The sequence below is a fragment of the Apis cerana genome, linkage group LG12 (assembly GCF_029169275.1).
Source record: "Apis cerana isolate GH-2021 linkage group LG12, AcerK_1.0, whole genome shotgun sequence".
NCBI lineage: Eukaryota > Metazoa > Arthropoda > Insecta > Hymenoptera > Apidae > Apis > Apis cerana.
Window position 1 is genome coordinate 3,158,110 of NC_083863.1, and position 27,231 is coordinate 3,185,340.

Genomic DNA, 27,231 nt, shown 5'->3' on the forward strand with positions numbered 1-27,231 from the left:
ATATTTATTAAATATTTATTGAATATATTTAATTCTTAATATATTGAAACTATTTAAATAACCACATTATAATTAATAATAAAATAAAGAACTATTAAATATTGAAATCTTTATATATTTTTTTTTTCATCTTTATGCAGAAAAATAATTATTCACATAATATTTTCTAAATAAATCATTAGAGTAATTAATCAGTAGAGATCATTTGATATATAAACAATATTCAGAAATTAAAGTCAATGATATGCTATGTTGATATATGCATGTAAATGAATGTTTGCTGGCTAAGAATTTATATGCTATTAAATTACAATTTTATACTTATATTGTATATATGTACAGAAATATGTAAAAATTAGTTTTTTATTTTCGTCATTTTTTATTTTTCATTTTTATTTACTTTTGTTATTAAAGTTAAAAGTCTTAAGAATAAGGTTTTTATTGTTTTTTAATTTCATATTATGTATTTTGATTGATTAAAAGCAGCTTATACTATTATAATTAATACTAATACAATTTGAAAAATCAATATGATTTTTTTTTGTTTTCAATATTTCAATCTTTTGTATTAGATACGTAAATGATTACATTGTATACATAGAATTGTATACATTGTATTTCTTGATGCTTAATGTATATAGTTTAGATTGAAATATGATTAGACAAAAATACTTTGAGCATAATTGGTATTTTTCTTATAATTTAATGTCATCCAATTTGCTTTTCATGAATTCCATTTTCTTGCAGTTTTAGTGGTTTTATTATATCAATTTCACTTAGTTGTTCTATATCTAATTGTTGCTTTTTTATTTTCTTCGATTTCCTAAAATTGTGTAAGTTATATAAGTTATTAGTTTTATGAAATCAAAACAAAAAATTATATATTCACGTACATTCCGAATAATTCGCCATCTTGTATAGATTCTGGAAGCTTTTTATTTAATGTTTCTGGAAGGAGTAACGACATTACTCCACCAAAAAGTACGCACGATCCGAAAATAACAAATGGTAAAGGCATCCAGATTTCAGACTGTAACAACATAATTGGGATGAATATATTCAAAATAATTAGAAAATTAAAATTATAAATTACCAAATGAATGACATATGGAGCAATTACACCACCAATTCGTGCAAAAGTTGAACTTGCTCCAAGACCAACATTTCGAATAACCGTAGGAAATTGTTCAGCAGTAAAAACATAAATAGCGCCATATGACGATGTAATCGTGAGCTTACCGATCATTGCTAAACATACTATGAGCCATTGTGAATCTGAAAATATTTATAATAATATAAAATCATATCATATAATAATATAAAATATTACAAATTATAAATAATATTATAAATAATAAAGATTGTAAATAAATTTATAAAAATTATTTATTTAATTATTTATAAATTATTAATTATTAATTATTTATAATTTATTAATTATTTATAAATTTTTATTTAAATTTATATTATTTTTTTTCAATATATTCTTCTTTAATACATATTTACATAATCTAATGTTATTTCCATTGTTTAAACTAATATTTAAGCTTTTCTTTCAAAATATTTTTGTTGTTTTTCATTGTCTCCCATAAATAGGTTTGTTATTATTTTTATTATATTATTATTTATATTATTATATATAGTTCACAATTAAAATTTAAATCAAATAAATAAATTTAAATCTAAATATTTAATTTAACTGAATATTTGAATTTAAATTAAATAGATATTACATTTAGATAAAATAACTCAATTTTTATAACCATAGATAATAATCATAGATAAAATTATATCCATAGATATACAGAGAAAAAAGTTCTATGGGATGAAATTATAAAAATAGGATGAATAATCAATAATGTTAAAAAGTATAAGATTCCTCTAATATAAGAAATAATGAATAAGTTCACATGTTGTGTGAATTAATGAACTTATTATAATTGAGAATCTATTAATTTTTCTCTAATATAATCATTTTCTTATACAATCATTTAAAAATCATTTAATAATGTAATATTTTACATTAATTGTAATATCTTTTTCCACATATTGCTTTATAATAATAAGCATGTTTTAAGGCTTGTAATATGTTTTATGAAGTAAAATAAATAAAATAGGAAATACAGATTCAAGTTTGATGACAAATGATTCTGTCATTAATCGTGAATGTAAATGACACACAGAGTTATGAATTAAAATATAAGACAAAAAGTTAAAAATAAAGAAATGTATTTAACATATGATTTTCACTTCTTTGTTATATCTTTATCTTCTTTATTCAATTATGAGATTATATTCATAAACTTTCATTCATCATCAAATATTACTATATTGTTAAAATCTAAATTTTCAATTATTCAATAAAAATAATATAGAATAATTTTCAAAAATTTATAAAATTTCTATATATTTAAATCAAAATATTCATAAAATTTCATAAAATTTATATACTTTTCTTGCTGATAATTAGTTATTCATTGAATATTCAAATAGTGTTTTTTTATAATCAGTAAAAAAAATACATGTTGAATTGTTTTGTATGTAAAAGGTCAATCAAAAACTATCTTTTATATATTTTTTTTATCTATGTTTGGATTATTTTTTTTTGATTGATTAATTCTTTGCCCTTTTAAAAGATTTTTAGATTTTAAGTCTAAAATATACAGACAATAAGTTTCTATTAAGATTAATATATATTTTAATATACATAAATGAAAAATATTATATTTTGTTATAGTCTATGTCCAAATATATTGTGAAATTTGAATTGAAATTTGTTAAATTTAATCAACATTATCAGTGATTATGGTTAAATAGAAAATTGCGAGTTATCATACAAAAAAAAACAAAAAATATTTTATAAACATTTTCTATATCTCATAATAATATTTATGAAAACAAAAATAATAAAATATAATTTTTTTTTACTAACCAACAGGTACAAGCAAAATACCAAGCAATGAAAGTCCAGATATTAGCATACATCCACATAAGATGATTTTTCTACCCCAACGATTTAATGTGAAGATTAAAAATGTATACGCAGGTATTTCAACAAGTCCAGAAATAACGAAATTAACATAATCATTGCCACCAAGATTAGACACATGCCAAGATAGTCCATAATATGTACCACTATTTACAAGCCTAAAAATAAAAGAAATGATTTTCTTTATGAATAGATATGGACAATTATAATAAGAATTGCAAAGAAAATTGAAATAAAAATTACCAATTAAAGAATAGCAGAATACTTTTTCGTCTTAAATTTGGATAACGAAAAAGATCAAATAATGATGGTTTCTTAAAATCTGGTGCACTTTCTTCACTATTATTATTAAGAAGCGTATCTAGAGCTTCACTTTGCATCTCTACGCCATTTTCTGAAGAGGCTCGTTGAAGAAGATCTTTTGCTTCTTGAATTCGACCTTTTGTTAATAACCAACGAGCGGATTCAGGAATGAACCTTGAATAAAATTAAATAATTGAATAAAAATAAAATTAAATACAAAAAAAATAAATAAAAAATATAATTTTATTTAATAATTTAAATAAGAGAAATATTATCTTACCACCAATAAAAAAGAAATGCAATACTAGGTACAGTGATAGCGACTTGTAGCATTCTCCAATCAGTTATAAAATATGCGAAACCAGCAGTTAGAATATATCCAGTTGTGAAGAATAATTGACAGCCAACTCCAGCTACCAAACGCTTCCTTGGACCTACCATTTCCAAGGCTGAAAGGCAACGTTGTCGTTCTCATTGTCAGTATTATAACACTATAATATTAAATAATACCAGTAAAGAATGCATATGATTCATTTAACATAAAGATTTATAAATTTTACCTATTACGTAGGCTACCAAAAAAACTCCACTAGTAGTCGAGCCTACTATTAACCTGAAGATTACATAGGAAATAAACTCGGGTGAAATTGCGACTAGTATACCACCAACTAACTGTATAACTAAAGACAGGAAAAAAATTGGTCTACGTCCAAATTTATCAGACAAAGCACCAAAAATCATCGAGCCAAGCATAACTCCTACCATGAATAACGAATCCCCCGTAGCTCTTAACCATGCCTTGTCGCAAATTAAATTCCACTAAAAAAATTAAAAAAAAAGTTTCTTATTATTTCTTAAAATAATATTCTATTTAGTTAAATTAATGATTAATGAATAAAAATTTTATAAAAAAATTTTAGATTTGAAATTTTAATAATAATTTAGATTTATTGCTTTTAATAAAATAAAATAAATATATCAAATATAAATAAAATATAAATAAAAATATCAAATATATGTATTTACCTCAGAGGTAGTGGTACTTTTATATTTGCTTCTATCATAGACATATGTCTCGCATGGCTTCAATTCTTGAATATTAACAGTATTTGAAATAAATGGTTTAAATGAATCATCTGTATTGACATGTTTATTAATCATTGTCTCATTAAAAATATTAAAAATATCCAATCTGTAACACTGTAATAATTCTTGCTGATCGTAATCTAACGGATAACTCGCATTCATCACGTGTGGAGATAAAAAATATGTGGCATTCTCCAAATTTTCATGTGGTAACAAACATCTAAAATGAAAATTTAATATATTTATAAAAATATAATCTATTATACAGTACTTAGTCAATTTTATAAAAATATTTATAAAAATATTTTATTTCAATTGATAGATTTAATTCTCACCGGGCATTCATTTTTGCGCTCAAAAAAACACCAGCGATTTTATGAAAAGCGCAAGATATTGCTGGTAAACAAAGCAACAAGTAAATTCTGCGCTGATAGTGGCCGAATTCTCCCATTTGAAGTATAACATCGTCGTATGCCATTTTTCTTTGATATTTCTAATTTTTCTTCGTTTGCGTCTCCAAATCCCCGTAGTTTTCCTATTCGGGGAATTGCCTCTAAAGCAATTTTTTTCTCTCGCTGAATCCGTTTCGCCGGAAATAATAATTTCTTGTCGCAAAGAGGTCTTCAGACCTATTGTCTCGATAGATCAATTCAAATATTTAATTTCTAATTTGAAAACTTCTTTTATCTCTTCTTTTAAAAAATGACTTTTTATTTTTTTTTTAAAACTTCGCTTATTCTTTTTTCTTTTTTTATTTAAAGTTTTAATTTTCTTAAATATCTTCAATTTATAATAAGTTAAAAGTTTGTGAATACTATATCATTTTTATTCAATAAAAATTAAAATTTATTATTATCGATAAAATAAAATATTTTTTAAGATTAATTTAATTTAATAAGATTATTTGAATGCTATAAGCATTCAAATGTTGAGTTGAAAGATTTTAATAGTTTCAGATGATCTGAAGAATCTAGCACTTGATGATTGTATTGATTCAGATTGATGCACGTGGATCTTCCTCTTTCACACTGAAATTCAAAAATTCAGTAGGTTCATTCTTCAAATCAACCCTAATATAAATTTAAATGAAATTTAATATGGATATTATTAATAGATTATTTATAATTATTTTTTAAGTAATATAATAATATATTAATTAATAATAATTAACTAGTATACTTCACAATTAATTTAATATTTAAAAACATAAGAATTTTATTTATTTTATATTTAGTTGATATTTATATGTAAATAAATAATAAAATAACAATAATTTTAAAAAAATAATATGAATTATTTATTACATTTTATAAAGTTTGTTTAATCATAATTTTTAATAATTTAAAAATGATTATTTTTTATTTAGTATAAAAAAAATAATGTAAAAGTTAAGATCAAAATATATCATATAACAGATGTTATAATTATTATGATAGGATGTAATTGTTTTAAAATGAAAGAATGCAAATTGATTTAATAACAACAAAAGTTTTTCATTCTCAAAGCATTAAGTTGATTTTAACGATAATAGCAAAGTATATTATGAATCATTAGGACCAACTTCACGATATGGACGTCTTATTCAAATAGAATGTCTTATAATTGCTACATGATACAATAAGTATTGCGATATAAAATATGTGAATCATTAATAATTCAACAGATTTAATACATACTTACTCAGTTTTAATATATTTGTATCTAATCTAAATTACAGAATGTCATCGAATACAAATTTAATCAAAATATTCACGATAATATATATATATCTATTTATTATAGAAATATATATTATTGAGATTACAATACATAAATACATAATACTGAGATTATAACGAATAATTTATTGGATAAAAATAATATAAGTATATAGTAGTATATTATATATATATAGTATAGTATATGTCAAATAAAAGAGATAATATTTAAAAGTTGATTTTTAAAATAAATTGATATGATATTATATAATAAATAATTGAATTTATGAAGTGAAAGGAATTTGCTGTGCTAAATATACAGGGTATTCGAAAAATGTAAGAATATCCATTAACTGAAGACTCTTGAATTAATTTCAAACAATATTTTCTTCTGCAAAAATTTTCATTATGACTTTATTAATAAAAAATACTGACCAATCGAACCTAATCGAACCGCAACAATTATATATATAGCATGCAATATATAGCAACAACAGTGTTGCTATATACCGTTGATCAAGCACAAACAAATTTAATCAACAAATGTTGAAAAAATTAAGGATTAAATATAATAAATATAAAATTAAAAAAATTAAAAAAATAAATATAAAAAAATTTTTAATTGATAAAAAATTATATTGAATTATCACGAACAATAAATAAAATATAATACAATAAGTAAACATATATTCTTCAACATATGTTGCTTGGACTTATTCATGTTCGAATGGACTTATTGATTCTCGTATGCAACAATATCAATTAGATTATGCATTTTATAATTATATTATTTATTGTTTTCATAATAATTTTCTTAATAACTCGTTATAATAAAACCATAATGAAAATTTTTTTAAAAGAAAATATTACTTGAAATTATCTCAGATTCAATCTTCAATCTTCAGTTAATTGATATTTCCATATTTTTGGGATATTGAATTTCTATAAATTCACTTTAAACTTTCCAGTAAAATATATATATTTTTATATAAAATGTGAGAAAAAAGTAATGAATTTAGTAAAATATATAATATATTATATATAATATATTTATATTTATATTTTTATACATAATATATTTAGTAAAATATAATTATAAACAATTAAAATATAAAATAAAAATATAAATAATAATAAGACTGTAAATTTGTAATTTCTTAAAAATAATTTTAAAAGAATTTTATGCAATGTTTAAATCAGTCAATTATTTTAAAAATTTTTATGTAATATGTATGTTATAACTATGCCAATTTTAAAAGTTTTAAAAAACTTAAAAATTTGTTTGAATTATAATAATTTAATTGTTTTTTATATTTTATTGGATATTAAGATTGGAATCATTTATCTTTCAATTTTAATTTTAATTATAAGATCAAAAAAAAATTTACTCGAAAATATAATCGAAAGAAATAATTAAATATAGAATTTTCTTTTTTATATAAAAGTTATTACTGATGTATATGTATAGATTAATTGTATTCAATTAGATTCATTGTATACAACAATTGCCATCCAATCTGTACACATATTAGTAATGATGACAAATTGAAAGTAAATAATTCTAATAATATAAGGTAATAATTCTAATCTGATCTATTTAATAAAGTTACAAAGATAACTAAACATAATTTAAACAAAACAATTTTTAAAATCTTTCAAATAATTAAATAATCGAAAACTATATAATTCTTTGAAACTATTTTGAAAAAATAAAAATTTATAATTTTAAATTGTTATTTTTATTAATTTATTATTTATTATTTTTGTATTATTTTGTATTTTGTATGTAAATTTACTAAATAACAAAATTTCATAATTTATTTAGATAATTTGTAAATTATTTTAAATTTTTAATAACTAATATATTATATACGTTTTATAATAATATATATTATTTTAAATTTAACTTATACATTATTTTTTAACAATAAAATTACATTGTTATATATCTTTTAATATAAATTTTATAAATATGTGTCAATGTTACAAATAATAATTTAAAAAAAAAATTGGCTAACAATTGCAATAATAAGCGGATATATTTAAAAAAATATATGTTATATTATATTTATAAAAAAAACAATTTCCATTAAGGCTGATTATCGTTCAAAAGAAATTTTTTATAAATTTAAAATTTTCAACTTAATTTCCATTTCATAGATTTAATTAATTAATTAAAAAAACATTTCCAAAATAATTATTATATCATTCATTATATATTTATCATATATTTTTATTTTGCATTAAACTGCAGAAAATATAAAATTGAAAATTAATATATTTTATTTAAAAGAGATTAGATATAGTAAAAAAAAATCTAAATATTTATATTAATGAATAAATATAAATATTTATATTATTATATATTATTATATAAATATTTATATTAATGAATAATATGAATATGATAGAATTATAAACATGTGCAATATTATTTAAATTTCCTAAAGAAAATATTTTACATATGCTATCACATTTTGAAAAATAATTATCTCTTTTTTACATTCATTCAATGGAACATATGAATCAAATATAAATTACATTAAACTTTTTATATAACTTTTTATATAGTTATCAGATCATTTAAAAAATTTTTTATTTAAAAAATTCTATAATGCATTTTTATAGTTTCTATAATAAAAGCATTCCATAAGATATTATATATATAATTCTATAATATAATTATTTTGATTTAAATTAAATTTTTAATTGAAAATTTTTTAAGTTAATCTTATTTTTTGACTTAAATTTTATAACTTAAATTAATGAATAATTAAATAATTAATAATTTTCTTTCAAAAAACAATATAAAATTACCGAAACTTTTTATTAATAATATGAATTTCATTTCCTATCATTTATTCTATCCTATTTATAATTGAAATATATTTAAATACAAATAATATAATATTTAAATAAATACAAAATTGTATAATTTTATTAATTATCTTCCTAATTATCTTTATAAAAATCTTTTTTAAAATATTATTTATTTAATATAATATTTTTTAAAATAATTTATTTTGATCAAATTATATAAATTCAAATTTTATATTTTTTATAAAATCACAAAATAAATTTTTTTTTAATTTCAAAACTATATCTTCTCATTTATAAAATTTCAAGAAAGTTTCAATGATCTATACATAATGTATACATTTATACTATACAATTCTATAACGTGGTTTTATGGGTCACATTAAATATTCTAATTACATTTCGATATAATTAAAAGAATCGTACGTGTTTTATTCTCCATAATATATTCACTGATATTGAAAGTTATTACACATTTGTTAGAAAAATTCAGCAGATTAACGAACAAAAATTCAACAGAATACGAAACAATCTTACACGCACTAAAGCCGAATGACGACTGACGGCGCTTTGGCCGATGATACACAGGAACTCAAGTAAATAAGTATATGACCCTCGGAGGTATAACAGTGGCGCCGCAACCATCATTTATTAATCGAATCTACCCTTCATATCTTCGATTTTTTTCATGATCAATCGCGATTGCCATTCCTTGGAATTCTTATCTATCCTTAAAACCGTTATGATCATTCAACTCAAATGATTATTTAAATATTGATCTATTATAATTATAAAATAAATAAAAAACTTTTAATTGTTGATATTTTATTGTTTTTTTTATTAAAAAAAATATCTTTGATCAATTTTTTTTTTAATTACATAGAATAGATTTTATATCTGATATTTTTAAATTTTTTATTATAGATACTTTAAACTTTCGATTTTTAATTATATATACTGTATATTTTTTCTAATTTTTTTTTTAATTCATCCATATTAATATAAAAAAAAATTGATTTTTATTAGTATTTAAAAATGCTTGTTTTTATTTTAAATTTCTTTATAATTTATTAAAAATTTAAAAATAAATTATTAAATCTAAATTTTTTAGTAAAGATTCTTACTTATAATTTTCTATCTCGTCTTTTGAATTTAATCTTAATGAAGAATCGTTAAACCTGTTGCTCCTTGTTCAATCACGTGATTCATCGTGCTTAATTTCTGGACATAAGAATAGACGTAGGAATGGAACGAATGGAAATCGTTCGTGTAGAAACATGTAAAAATCATATTGATATAATAAAAACTATTTTTTTTTGCATTTCATTTTGCAGAAAATCTCTCATATCTATTATCTTAATACTTATATTAAATGCAATAAATAAATTGTACATATAATATAAATTTTTCATTGTTTTTTAATATTAATTTTTTTATTAAATCATATAATTAATAAAATAGTTTTATATTATTAATTTAAATTTTATTTAAATTTTAACATATTAATTACGGTCCATATATATATATTAATATATTTATGTGAAACAATATTTTTTATAGCTATTTTTTCTATTGTCATCAATTTCATCAATTTCACATATGTGGATGTTTTTTTTTAATATTAAATTAAAAAAAATTTTAATTAAAAAAGTTTTAAAAATCATTGAGATATTAAACACAAGGAACTTTTAGTATAATATTTTATAAACACATTCATATTAAATTAAAAAAAATATTTTATAAATCATTGAAGATATTAATTATTGAGATATTAAATACAGGAATAAAACTTTTAATATATTATAATATTTTATAATTTTATCTGACAATTTTTTTTATAATTGGTTGATGAGAGCAGTAAATTCTAAAATTTAGTTTAAAATAAAAATTTTATTTTATCTTCTATATGAAGTTATATTTAAAAAAGTGAAAAATGCACTGAAATTTTAAGCATTGATTTCACTTTCTTCAAATGATATTTCAAATAATATTCTAAAAAAAGAATATTAAAACAATTATATTTTATATATTTAAAAGTTTTATTTAAAAAAATATTTGTTTATAAAATTAAACAATTAAAATTTTAAATTATATATAAAATTATATATATATAATTTTCAAAATTTATTTATTTATTAATATTTAATCATTACCAAAAAAAATTAGAAAAAATTATATAGTAAATTATATAATAAATTATATAATAATCATGAAAAAATTGTTTTATATATCTATAATATTCTAACATAATATTCTAATAATAGATATATCATATACATATTTTATCAATTTCATTAATTTCAAATTAGAATTTTTAAATTAAGTGAATTTTCTTGTAAAAAAGTGTATGAAAATTTTTTCTCATTGTATTTAAATAATATTTAAAATATTTTTTCAATTTGACATCAATTCATTTCTTCAAAAACTATAATGATTACAGAAAGGAATTATAAGAAATAAGTTATGAATTAATATAAGGAATAAGTTATGAATTAGCAACAAATACTCATTAAAATTTATTACATATAAATCACAACTAATTAATTAATAATTAATTAATAATTAATAATTAATTATTAATTAACATTAGTTACATGATTTAATAGAAAATATTATTACAATATTAATAATATTGATAAACAAAAAATATTATACGAACTTCTTATTTACTTTATTATATATAATATATATATGAACTGTGATATAATGTATTATAATTTTCGAATTAGAGACAATTTGATTTTTTAGCACATTAATAAAATATCTAATTAAAAATTTTAATTTATTAATTTTTTTAATCTATTATATGCAAAAACTTAAAGTATTTTTAAAATTAAAATTTAATGAATTATTTTAAAATTGAATAAAAAATATTAATCATTTTAAAATGATTTTAAATCAATTAAAATGATTAAACATATGAAATAAAATGGTATCAAAATAATTATGTGTATCTATTTTTTTTATGATAACTATAGTTTCTAATTCAAATATATATATATCTAATCTAATATATATCTAATTTAAATATAACTAAAAAATTATTTTAATGAAAACGATTTTAAAGAAAACAAATTCGAATGGTTTGAATTATTATAAGAATGTAAAAAAACATCATAACAAATTGGAAATAACAAATTGGAAGTTTATGATTTGAGAATTTACTAATAAAATTTTACTATTAAAAATTACAAGGAGCAATAATAGCAATAACTCAAAAATTGCAAATTTTGATTTATCATTGTTATATAATAAAAAATAAGTAATTTTGAAAAATTATAAATTGATCTTTAATTGCAAAAAAGAAACATATGTGTTAAATAGATAGAAAAATAATGAGTCTTGTAAATGAAAAAATAATTTATTACAATACATAAGATATTAATTATATTAATAAACATTTAGAAGAATTTTAAAGACGAGAGAAATTAAGATTTAAGAAATAATAAGAAAAAAAGTAAACTTAAAGAAATAAACACAAAAGTTATTACACAAGAATATTGATTGAGATTATTTATTAAATTATAAGCAATTGAAGTATAACTTATTGAAGTTTGCATTAAATAGATGTAAGACGAAGATAGATTAAAATATTTTTATCTCCATTACATTATTGCACCATCATGTTTTGTCTCTATTTCACTTCATGTATCACAATTATATAGTTATGTATAATTATAATTTAATAAGACGATATTTTTATATACTAACATTTATATCTTTGAATCAGTATTTTGAACATCTCACGAATAGATAATCTTGTAGAATAATTTTTAATTTGAATTTTATATAAATATTATAAAGTTTATTATTAAATCTTTTTTTTAAATTTTTCGAAATTCAAAAATAATATTAATATTTTTATATATTTATTTGATAGTTGAACTGCAATTCAATTTCTTTTTTATTTTTACTTACTTATTTTTATTTTTACTACAATAAATAAAATATATAATAAAAAAAAATTAACTCTGAATTTTAAGATTAAGATTATTTTATATGTACTTTTATTTTCATTGATCCAGAAGAATTATATTATATATAAGAATTATATTAGAATTATATTATAATTTTTTTATAAATTATAATTTTTTATAAATCTTCTTCTATAAATCTTATATTAAAATGATTTTATTATCTTAATAGATATTCCTTTGTAATTTAAAAATTATGTAAATAAAAATAAATCATGTACTGATATTTATATTCATTTACAATTTTACAATATTTATTTATAAAAGTATAGAAAATATTTTTCTTAGGATTTATACTTTTAAATTGAAATAATATAAATGAATATATAATGAAAACAAAAATTGTCTTATATATATATATGAGTTAATAATTCAAGTATTTTTGTTAAAAATTTAATAATAATACTAATAATAATATTATTTAAAACAGATTATTATAAAAATAAATTCATATTGTTGTATAAATATCATTTAAAAAGAGATTTAAAAGAAAGATATTTCAAAAAAAATATCGGTATCTATATTTTTATCGAATTCATAGAAACATTTATTTTATATCATTACATCATTATTATAAAAAAATATATTTGTCTGAACTTTATTGAATAAAACTCCATTTGTCTGAATTTCATTTATTGAAATAAAATTTTCAAATAAAGTGAACTTTAATTAAATTCCTATTATTTGAATTAGTGCCAAGGCGTCACTCCTTTTCCGCTTATATTGTAGTAGAGCAAAATGAAGCTGTTACTTGATGTACCACTAGAAAGAGAGAGAATTATTCTATATTTCGCAACAAAATGATAGCATATTCTATATTTTTTTAATATTTCTCAAAATTAATACAATATCTTCAAATTTTATATGTATATCCATATTTTTTTCTTAATAATACAAATTAACTGCAATTTTTTATTTGCAAATTTCTGTTTATGAATTTATTTTATAAAAATAGATATGATAAAATAATAGCATAAGTATGATAAAATATTATTATTTGACAATAGAAAGATTTCTTATATATTTTCATGTATTAAATCTGAAGCTGAAGCTCATAAAAATTGTCTATCATGTTAGATAAATGGATTTAGAAGATAAATGGATATAAAATATTTTTGTTATATTTACAAAATTGTATTTTATAAAAAAAATAATTTTTTTCCAATTTTATTATATATTTTCTAATCCTTTCTCTATAATTGAATTTGATTTATTATCATAGCATTCTTTTTTATTGAAATATATTTCTTTGATATTATTTCATTTTTTGAAAATTTATAATAAAGTTTTTTGAAAATTCAAATTCGATTTTATAGAAGAAACAAGTGCTATACAATAAAATTGCCAAAAAATTACTTTTTTTGGAATATTATATAATTTCTATATAATATATATTTCTATATTTCTATATAATAAAAAAATACATACGAAATTTTTCATTGTCAAATAATTATTTTATTAATATGTTTTATTGAATCAGTACTATTGTTATTTTCGCATCCATTTTTTACATAAGATCAAATTTATAGATAGAAATATAAATTGCAGTTAACTTTCTTTTAGATTATTAAAAAAGAAATATTTTGTATATGTATGCAAATAAAATTTAACATTGCATTAGTTTCGAGAAATTAAAAAACATAGAATGTATATATTATATGTAAATATCATTACAAAATATATAATTGATTGGTGTTCTCAGAAAAATAATAGAAATAATAAAAAATAATATCTTTTTAATAAATTCTTTTCAATTAGTTGGGATTAAAAAGAGCTTTAATAAAGATTTAGTAAGAAGATTTAATAAACACAATCTCTAAGAATAATCATTCTTAATAATATTTAATAAAAAGTATTCTTGTAATCTTCAAAAACATATTATTACAATATGAATATCTGCTATGTACGACAAACAAATACATAACAGAATAGACTAATAATTCGAATTAAATATAAATACGAATATGAATATTTGCTATAAATGAAAACAAATACAAATACAATAAATTAATTACATTAAAATACATTATATAATCTAAAAAATGAATTATATGATTGAATTCACTTATCTGAATTTTTTGGTTATTTAAATGAGAAATTAAAAGTAGTGAAAATAATTGATAAGAATAATTCTATTATATGAATTTCGATTATATGAACTGTTTATAATGAAATTTTATTCTATATAAAGTTACGTTAAAATATCAATATATGTAAATTCAATATACGAAATATCAATAATAATGAAAATAATGAACTATTCTTTCATTAAATGAATAATTTTTTTTAAATTAATAAAGTTTACATAATAATAATAAAAATTAATAATTCCAATAATAAAATAATAATTAAAAGAATAAAAAGTAAAAAAAAATTGTTTAATCATAACTATATTAATAATTAGACAAATATAATTATAGGAATTAAATCATATCACTTCTGAAGATGTAAACGAATTACACTGCGACACGTTGATAGTATAAACCGAGAAAATTGATCGTGTCGCATGCATACAACGCGTTTAAAACGATAAGGTAAAAAGTGATCGTTTACATTCGCAGCATTCCGTGGCAATTCAGTCGCGTAATGGAATAGGGATGTTCATTCATGAAGAACTTTAACTTGCTTCAATTATCGGATTTGTTTACATTTTGTTCAAATCTATTTGTTCAAGTGAATGTATATGGAATAGAATTATGCAAATATTTTGGCATAAGCAAGAACAAATAATATGAAATATCATTCGATAGATTTAAATTAGAATTTACTATATTATATACGTATGAAAAAATCAAATCGAAGCGTTTGTGACAATTCTTTGGCTGAATTATTTGGTTACAATGAAATTTTAAAATATCTTCATTTGCATTTGACAAAAACTGTAAATTCTAAAGGAAAAAAAAATAGATTTTTTTATTTATCTTCAAATAATTATGCCAATCAATTACACAAACGACAATTTACTTAACAACTTTACATGTGAATATAATTTTTTTTTCTTCAATCACTATGTAACGATGTTTTTTAAAGCATTTTTTTTTTTAGTTAATAACAAATCTATAATTATTAAAATATGATTTGTCAATGATCCATTATAATAAAACTATTTTCAGAACGTATGCATTTTAAGCATCCGGCATAAGCGAATTATGCAGATCAATGGGTATATATGTGACCAGTTTTAGATTTGTTGAAAAATACAACTCAATTATAAAATCTAATGGATCTTTGAATCTTTTTTTGACTCTTTTTGAATATTTTAAATATTTATGACTGATAAATTAATATGATAATTAATATAATAATTTATTTTGAAATTTTTGAAATTTTTCTCTTTAAATTGAAAGAAAAAATTTACATATATTAATAATTAAATATAATAATAATTAAATCAAAAAATTAATCTTTTACACATTTCGTATAAAAATTTTAGATGTAGTGATTTTTAATAATATAAATACTATCAAATATATTAGTTTTTGAATCTTTTATACATTATTATATTTATGTATTTATATTTTTTTAGAATGTTTTTTTTAGTATTTTATTTTTTGTTTTTTTTTAATGTGAAAAATTAAATTGATGCAAAATAAGTTTGAAAATTCTAAAAAGTCACGATTGAAAAAATAAGTAAATCGATTGCAAAAAATTATTTAAGATACAAAAAGAAAAAAAAATTAAGAACGATTTTTTAAATTATTTGAGGGATGAGAACAAAAAAGAATTGAAAAATAATTTGTAACAGGTTCGTTTGTGAAAAAAAATTGACGAAATGACGAAAAAATTAACTGAAATATATGCAATCAATTAGATATCTAATATTTTATAACATTAAAGATTAAAATAATAATATTACTATAATATTATAATATAATATAATAAACAATAATATTATGAAATTATAAATAATATTTTGTTCCTTCAGATCTTTTCGTTTCTATTATCCTTTTCTAGTACATTTTATATTTGATACATTTAGAAGAAACATATAATTATATTTTACATATTATAATTGATATGTTCGCTAATTATTCGAATGCTTTACAAATTATAATAATATGGAATGAAATTAAAATTATTATATTGAAAATACGGATTATCATGAAACGTTTCTTTTATTTACTTTACTTATTCTTTTTTTATTTTAAAGTTAAGAAATCAATAATTCAACTATTGACGTTCCATTAATTTGAATCTAATAAATTAATTTTAATAACTTTAAATTATGTTTAATATTAAATAATTTAAATTTCAATATAAATTTCATTTCAATGTATTACTTAAATATTATATATTAAATATTATATATTAAATTACGTAATATTACGTATATATTACGTAAAAATTACAAAAAAATTATAATATGATATATATATTATAATTACTATAAATCATTTAAAATTTCTTTGTGTATATATATATATATAAAATATAATATATATATAAAATAAATTCATATATTATTCAGAACATAAATAAATCAAAAAATGGTTGTTTCATTTTTTATGTCATTTTATATTTATATTTTATAAATTTTAAGAAAAAAGTATAAATTATTTTTCATTGAGTACAAATTAATTTGAAAAATCAGTTTCTAATCAATTTTTATATCGATTGCGTAATATTTTTTATAATCATAAACTTTTTTAATCATGAACTTATTCTTTCTTTTATTTTCTTTTTATAAATTTATTATTTGTAACATTATTTATAAATAAAAAACTTTAATTTTTTCAATTATATATTTTAATTATTTAGTTACAATATTTTATACTTAGTTAGAAAAAAATTATAATATATAATAATATTAATATAATATATAATAATTATATATATAATTATATATATAATATATAATAAGAATTTAAATTTAGCAAAACTTTTTAAAAATAAAATAAGATTTTCAATAATAAAAATATTTATTAAAAAATACATATATCAAAAAATGCATTTTCATATCAATTAATTTTAATAGTAATTGAATATTATATAATATATACTTGCCACAAAAATATATTTTTCATATTATTCATATAATAATAAAATTTATATTATTCAAATAATTATTCATATTAGAAAATATTAAAAAAATCATTATATAAAGATAGATGAAAATAAGGCGTATAAATCAGATTTTTTTTAATCACTTGTTCAATTAAATGAATGCGGTGATAGCAATAATAGCGAAGTATATCTACAATTTAAAATTTATGAATTTTAATATAATTTCTGATATTTTTTTCTATCATGTCATTCGATTATGTTATTTATGTTCAATTTATAACATAATTGCAGATGGAAATTATTTATTTCGTACGTATACATGTACGTACAAAAAACTCCTCGAGGCTTTTCATTAATCATCAATATTATTTGCATATATAGCTATTTGTTTGTATCATTGAGTGATTTTATGAATAAATTCATATAATGGAATATTATATGGAAAGTAAGAACTTAAATAGATATGTTGATATTGTAATGAAAAGTAATAATCTTGAAGAGTATAAAATTTAAAGAGAATTTTTCTTAATTGATTTTTTTATTATAAACTTGGCAATTAAAATATTAGATTCACGGGAAAATTGTTTGTTTAATATTTAATTTAATCTATATTTAATATTTTATATATATATATATATATTTAACTTCATTTTTATCTATATTTTTTATATAATTATTGTATTTTTCTACATTTTATATTTGTGCAAAACATTCTACTTTTTTCAGATAATTCAGATAATAAGAGATAAATTAAATATTACAATATAAAAAAATAAGATAATTAATATTTTTAATCATACGTATGATCAATTTAAAGAAAATATAATTACAATAATTTTTTTAAGCAATATAAAAGCAATTCTTATACTAATAATCGAAATAATGTGGATGAATGTATCAGCAAATGATTTATTTTTTTTCGAATTTCAAATTAAGGAAATATCTAACAATAAAAATAAATGATTATGTACATAAATTCTTGTTTCGAAAAATATAAAATATAAACTCAATAGATTAATATTTAGTATTTAGATTATATGATATTTACAAGTATTTAGATTAGTAATATTTAGATTATATGATATTTTTACAATATTTATATAATATATTATATATTATATAATATATTTATACAATATATTATAAAATATTAAAAATAGAATATATCAGTGGATTATAATAAATTAATTTATTTCCACATTTATAAAACAGATATTACTTTTACACAAATTCAATATCAAAATAATGATCGAAGAAAAATTAGATTACATTATAGATATATTATATAGATATGTATTATATAGATATATAATTTTAATAATAGTGTTAATAAATTAATAATAAATTAATAAAATATGTAAGTACTTCATTTTAATAATAATTTAATAAATCAATATTCTTTGAATAAAAAAAAATATAAAAGATTTTTTGTAAAAAAAAAAAAGAAATGATTATATATTTTTAATTCATTTATATACAGAAAATTATATACATAGAATTCTTAAAACAATAAATAAACGAGATTTTTTAAAATGAAAAATTATTTATAATTATAAAAAAATTTTTCATTTTAAGAAATATTATTTTATAACTATAAATAGTATTTATACCTATAAAAATATTAATTTCTTAATCCATACTTATTATTTCATTTCATATTTTATTTTATTTTATATTTAATTAACTAAGATATATTACTTTCTATAGTTATTCTATATTACTTATTCTATATTATTTTCTATATTTGAATAGTTTTAAATGTCTTGAATAGTTTTTTATCACCTTGTTTCACATTAAAAACTTATGTAATTTTTCATATTGATTTCATCAAATACTCGATGATTAATTTTAAAAAACAGCATTCTTTTTTTTCAGAAAATTGATCAACATTCTTTCTAAATTATTCACTTTAACATATCTATTCTTTGCATTCACCACTTGCTTCTTCGATTAATGCCAGACATAAAGTTTTTCTTTTTTCTTTTTTTACTTCCATAAAAATTCCAATGCACATCCCCTCTATCTCTTTGTCCTTCACATAAAGTCATGATTTCCATGGGCGTCGATAGAATTTTATTAGATTTAAGAAAATTAAAAATTATTAAAATTCATTAATTATCTTATTCTATTTTTAGAATTTTTAATTTCTTTTAATTTAAATAAATTTAAAAAAAATGTAATCTTCAAATTAGATATAAATTATGAAAATAAAAAAAATATAAAAAAAAATTAGTTATTAGATAGAAGTATCAATTTATTATCTATCTTACCAATTTTCCTGCAATTTATAAGAGATTACTGTATTCAAATTTGTTTTCATAAGTAATTCAAAGATCTATGTGCATAAATATTCTCTTTAAATATTTATAATTAACATTCATGCATATCCATCATGATCCAAAAATAAATAATTTTTAAAATTTAATATAATTATTTATTTCAAACGATGTATTTTTTAAGGAATACAAATGCAGCTAAGTTATATTTAAGTATATATTTCTTATTTATTAAAAATGATAAATTATTTATTAAAAAATATTTTTGAAAAATTTTAATAATAATATTAAATTACAAATTTTATTATATATAAATATATTATTATATATATATATATATATATAAATAATATAAGTAGTTTATTTATTAATATAAGTATATTAAATGAAAAAAAATACATGTTTGTTTCTTTTTTGATTATATTCAATATTAATTTTTTTTTCTATGAAATAATAAAAAAATAATTAAAAAACAGGAATGAAAAATAATAATTTTTTTGAAATTATTTTGAAAAAATTACAGCACAAGATTATGTTTATGAATCATTAAAAAAAAAGAAATATAAATAAAAAAAAATTTTTGCTATATAACAGAAGTTAAAATTAGAATATGATAAAAAAATAAAACTGAAACGTCAGTGTGTCGACGCCCATGGATGGCTACCCCCTTTTAGCTACTCCCATCGCCGTTGGAGGCCGAGAGAGCAGAACTCGAGAGCGAACTCGAAGGCTATTTATAGTAGGGAGCGGTTTCTAGTTCCCACTGCGTGAAAAATCGCGACTGGTTCCTTGTGAGCCAAAGAGAAGGAAAAAAGAGAAGGGAAGCTTTGAACTTTGGAGGGAGGTAAATGAAAGGAAAGAAAAATGAGTGATACGATAAGGAAAGAAGATAAGAATATAGAAAAAGACAAGAAGGCAAAAGCAGAAGACTGGTTCTCTCGATATAATTCGTCGTATTAACTTGCCTTCTTTTATCAATTTGTTTTTTTTTAAATGTTCGTTCCAAAAGATCTAAAGACTCGGGAAGGCCGTTGTCCTTGCAAGGGCGTTCTTATGAACTACATCTGCAAGGAAAACAAAAAAACCCGTTTACATCCCCATCTGATGAAATTAACAGAAATTCAAACACAAACTTCAGGACACTAGCGGGAAACTGACCGAGTTATCTATTTAACTGACTGACTTATCTATTTGATTAAATATTAATATAATTCATAATTAAGATCATTTTTAACTATTTTATTAATAAATATAATTATTAATATAATTGATATAATATTGATATAATTATTAATGACAACTTTTGTAATAGAATTGATTTGGATAGTTTTTAATTTTGATTTTTAATTTTTTATTCATTGTTTGAAAAAAATTGTAAAAAAATAAAATTATAAAAAATAAAAAATTATAAAAACAGTTATTGAAAAATTGAATAAAAGATTTTTATTATAAAAAATAATTTTAAATAACAGAAAAAAATTTAATTTAACATGCAAAAATGATAAATTATTCTTATAATGAATATAATTTTCAATCTTGCTTATATTTTATGATCATCTTAAAAACTAAAGAATGTGATAATCACAATTATAATTGAATTTATTAATGAAATATATGGAATATACATTGCACTATCCTTAACTTATTTGCGATTTATAATGACTACGATTATATAACTTTCATAAAATATATTAAACATAAATAAATTTAAAAATTTATATTGATTTACAATATCAATAATATTTTTAATTAAAAAAAAATATATTACTTTTTTTATTGTATCATTATTGTATATTATTGTATTATTTTATTCTTGTATTCTTTATTGTATCACTATTATTTGTATTATAATATTTTGTTTTTTTGTATTTATAATTATTTAGTATAATTAACTTATATTTAACTTTATTAACTTATACAATTCTAAGATAAGTAGTTCATACGAACATTGAAGCATTAATCATGATTTAAATTACATAAATATAAACACATAAATTATAATTTTCTTTCTATGAATAAATACCATTTTAAAAAAATTATTATTTATTTATTTATTTTTATTATTATTAATATTTTATTAATGCAACAAAATGCAATTACAAAAAATAAAAACAGAAAACTATCCAACATTCTTTTTTCAAATTCCAAAATTCTATTCTTTAATTTTCTTGTTAATATTTTATTTATTTTATAATGTAATATATTATTTTTAAGATTGCAGATTATCATACATTTTATTAATATGTAATCTTTCATTTTTAAGTCATTTAGTTCATAAAATAAATTAAATTAAATTTAATAAAATATTATAATAATCAACATAGTTCGTTTAAAATTATATAATTGAATAAAAAATTATTAAAAAATATTTAATTACTGAATGTTAACAATATCAATCATTGTGTAATTGATGTAATAATATATTATGTCATATCTGAATGAAGATATAATATATATACATATATACATATATAATACTTAAATATATTCTTTATATAGAATTGTTATTAAAGATTTAAAATAAACAGTATTAATAAATATTTAAAATATTTAAAATAATTTTAAATCTTTCAACAATATTTATTATATATATTTCTTATATTATATATTTATTATATATATTTATTGTATATATTTCACTTCAAATAAAGTTGTTATAGATTTAAAATAAATAATTTTAAGTTTTTTAATCATTTTCCAAAACAATAAATCATAATGTAACTTTTTCAATTAATTCATAAATTTTTTAAATAATCAATGCATTTATCTATTAATAATTTTTAAAAGTTTATAATTTTTTAAATACATTTCCTAATCAGAATATCACTGTATTAAAATATATTTTCACATAAATTGAATTTCTATTAAGTTTTTATATGTATTCCACATTATCAATAATGCAAAGTATTTTAAAAATATAGAAAATATAATAAAAATCTATGGATTAATTAAAGAATAAAAAAATATAGAAATATAGAATATAGAAAAATATAGAAAAATATAGAAAATATAGAAAATATAGAAAATATAATAAAAATCTATGGATTAATTAAAGAATAAAAGATTTATTGTTAAAATGTTTATTGTTATAATATTTTTGCAAACATATGTTTTATAATTCGATATATAAATATATAATTAATTATAATTAATTCGATAAAATATTTTTATATTTATTATTCTGAAATATTTTCATCAAATGTTTTTATCCGAAATATTTTCCCGCGTATATTTTTTTACATTTTTTTATTACAAACATGCGCATTCTCAAATTTTCTAAGTTACAAACTCGCACATAACTGGTATGTCAATGACCCACATTGTTTCAGACAAGTAATCAATGATATTAATATTCTTTTTATTTATTTGTTATGTCAATGTTACTTCCTAGTACATTTAACATGTGAACTTGGACCTCATATTATTAACAATGAAAATGATTATTCATATTATTTTATTGGTTATTGAATTGACCGGCGCGGCGTCGACTATTTGCCGGCCGGCTGAGTGTACACAGTCAATCAATAAAACTTGACAGGTTTCACGATAAATGAAATAATTTGTAATTTCTATTGTATGCAAAATATAGATTGAACTTTTATACCTGTTTGTCTCTGTCATAGAATCGTTAGATTTCCCAACAAATTGAAGATGAAAAAGATTCACAAGACACCGTAAAACGTCAAAAGTACATATGAACGAAAAAAGATAGGTCGAAAACCTTATGATACTGATTGTTTTATAAAGCTATCGAAAGATGGCAGCTCGTACAATTTACAAATTATTGAATATCTGATAATTTATAATATATATAATATATAATTAGAATTGTCTTTAAACTTTATTTGTTATCTTATATTATGTTTTATTTTTTAATTATTTAAAAAAAATATTTTTTCATTCAAATAATTTTAAATTTGTAATTTTTTATAGTGCGTGTAATATATCTTTCATATAATCCAACAATAAGATATAAAATCATGAAATTAATTTAATAAAAAATTAAAATATCTCTATTATTAAATTTTAATGACATTAAAATTGTTATTGTAATATCAATCGTACTATTAATGAATGTAATAATTTATGCTAATATCTGTCAACAATTTATATATATATATATATATATATATATATATATATATATGCATTTTATATTTTAAAAAATTATTTGGTATAAATAAACATAAATATAATCTATTGTTACGATATTATATATTATATTTATTTGACTAATTGAATGTTCACGTAAAATTGATTATTGATTTATATAGATATTATTTATATAAATATTATTTAATAATATTGTATATATAAAAAAATAGATGATTACATTTGAATAGATTTATTGATATTTTAAGTAATAAACATAAAAAAAAATTGATCTCAAATAAAAAGACAATAAATATTTTTTACTTTTAACGATATATTACAACATATATTTTAATTAATATTAATATTAATAATAATAATAATAATATATAAATAATAATAATATTAATATTAATTTTTGTATCATTTAACTAATATTTATTTTGCCTTTAGATTTTATAATATATGTATAAATTTTGTACATAGAACAAAAAATTTTTAATATTAAATCACACATAATTTCATTTGTTCTATATTTGTTTTAAAATATAATATATTTGTGTACTTATAATATATAAGTATTATAATTCGTAAATTATATATAATAAAATACGAATATATTAATATACGTCTCTATATTGAAATTAATACACATCTGTATTATAATCCATATATTTCGATATTCATGAAAGTATTTATGCATTTTAATTCTTGCGTATTTTAAAAAATATTAACATAAATATATTAAGTATATATGCATAATATATTTAATATATTTTCAATATACATTGAGAATAATGATCTATATTTTACTTTTATTTTCTTAAAAATTATTTTATTAATAAATAGTATATAGAATATACGCAAAAGCATTTATTATTAATATCGAAATGTTTTTATTTCGAATATTTTAATTAGCATTGATAAAAATCTTTATTTTTATTATAGATATTAATACGAAATCTAAAATTATTACATAAAATTGTATTGATATCACTATAAATATATTAAATATATATCTTCTTTTTTCCATAGATTAACGTATTTAACTATTTTCTATTCTTTTTTTTATTCTCGTATCAATTTATAGATGTAATTTTCGCACTGATATAGATATAATGCTTTAACATAGAACTAACTCTCTACTCGAAATGATTGGCATTGACTGGATAACAAACGCGTCATCTCTCACATTAATAGTATATATTCTAAATGGGACCACATAGTCGGGTTATGTGACAACAATTGTAACAAGTGTTATAAAAAGAATCAATTTGATATATGCTTTTGTTTATAAATGTATATACAATATAAATAGATAAGTAATACAATATACTATTTATAATACTATAACAATATATAACAATCAGAAAGTGATTTTGCATATAAAAATAAAAGAATAAGATTTTTTTATTTGATATTTTATTTCGAAAATTTAAAAACTTGTTCAATATAGGAAAATAATTTGCGACTGAAAATTAGAAAGTCAATTTATGCAAAATATAAATAAATAAATAAAAAATGTAGAATAAACTTTTCTTGTTTAAATTCTTGTTTTTAATAAAATTCATCAAACAGAAATCAAACAGAATAGTGAAATACTTGTATATAAATTTTCAAATTTAATTTTTTGAATCTTGAAATAATATATTTATATATTATATATTTATATAATATAAATAATATATTTATTATATATTTTTCATTTATTTTTGATTGCAGAGTTGTCTTTTATTTAAATTTAATTTACTTGTATTAATTAATTAAGTTAATTTTTTTTGTATTTGACTAATTTTTAAATTCGATTTTTTAAAAAAGTCTCAAATAAAAAAATGTTATTCCTTTTTTTTTAATTTTATATATAAAATTATTTTTCTATTGACATTTATCATTTATCAATCATACATATTATAATATATTATTATATATATTATAATATATTTATAAATAATAATTATATATTAATAATATATTAATATGAATAAAGAATATATGAAAAAGAAATAATTAAAAACATATTAACCATAAGGATTAAAATTATATTATATTTTTAATTATTTTCAAACGCAATAAAATTTTTTAAAATAAAATATGATTTCTGATTTGAGTCATAATATTTAAACATTTTTCTAGAAAAATAATATAATATACAATATATATAATACATATATACATATGTAAATGTAAAATGTAATAAAAAAGTAATCTAAATATAATAAAAAAATAATCTAAAAAGAAACTTACTTAAATTTTCCGACGAAATTAAAATTGTCCCACAATCAATAATTATGCACAAAGAAATAATCATACACATAAAACTACATTATTTTAAATATAAAAAAGTACAAATATAAAAAATTTCACAAATATAATTAATCATTTAATTAACACAAGAACAAATTTAAATTTTTTTTGGCTAATAATATTTACTAATGATGTATTAATAATATATTAATGTATATTATCAAGGAATATATTTGAGTGTATCGTTGTTCACGTTGTTATAAATGTTCGATTTTCCATAAAATTTTAAAATATATCAAGGGTAAAAAATCTCGTTTATTCCATGGAACAGAATCCTCCATATCTCGCAAAAGAGAGTTTCGTCTGTTTAAATCACGATCCGTACCGTTTGAATGTTCGTATAAGCTTAACTGACAATAAAATGAAGCTACATAATTTCCAGGTCGTGTATACCTATCTATAGTTGGTATGAACCAGATGTCATCAAGGACATGTTGAGCATATTTGTAATTTCGTATTCATATTACTCTTCATTGAGACGAAAATATATTTTCAAAATATATTTCAAATATATTTTCATATAATATATTTTGTATAAAAGAATATGAAATTGTTAATATAGATTTTGGAAAAAAAATATTTTTTTCGTTATATCGATAAATTAATAAAGCGATTCTATATAGTTTGGAAAAATAATTTATGATATTCATAAAGTCTATTCACGATAGACAATTTCAAATATAATCTAA

General features: G+C 18.0%; 1 protein-coding gene across 4 annotated transcripts; it reads right to left on the reverse strand.

The window, feature by feature from the left end:
- Positions 1-94: 94 nt before the first annotated feature.
- On the reverse strand, positions 95-26,896 carry LOC107993290 (organic cation transporter protein). Of its 4 annotated transcripts, none has more exons than XM_062083346.1 (10): positions 26,483-26,896; positions 4,714-5,406; positions 4,319-4,598; positions 3,853-4,111; positions 3,573-3,741; positions 3,233-3,466; positions 2,933-3,147; positions 1,094-1,275; positions 894-1,030; positions 95-823 (listed from the first exon to the last, which is right to left on the reverse strand). In XM_062083346.1, exons 2-10 carry the CDS (start codon positions 4,854-4,856, stop codon positions 709-711), a joined length of 1,734 nt encoding a protein of 577 aa, XP_061939330.1. In that variant the 5' UTR covers positions 4,857-5,406; positions 26,483-26,896; the 3' UTR covers positions 95-708. The 4 variants fall into 4 exon arrangements, with proteins under 4 accessions (XP_061939330.1, XP_061939331.1, XP_061939329.1 ...); XM_062083347.1 differs by lacking the exon at positions 26,483-26,896 and adding an exon at positions 23,751-23,891; XM_062083345.1 differs by lacking the exon at positions 26,483-26,896 and adding an exon at positions 9,319-9,478.
- Between the last annotated feature and the right edge of the window lie 335 nt (positions 26,897-27,231).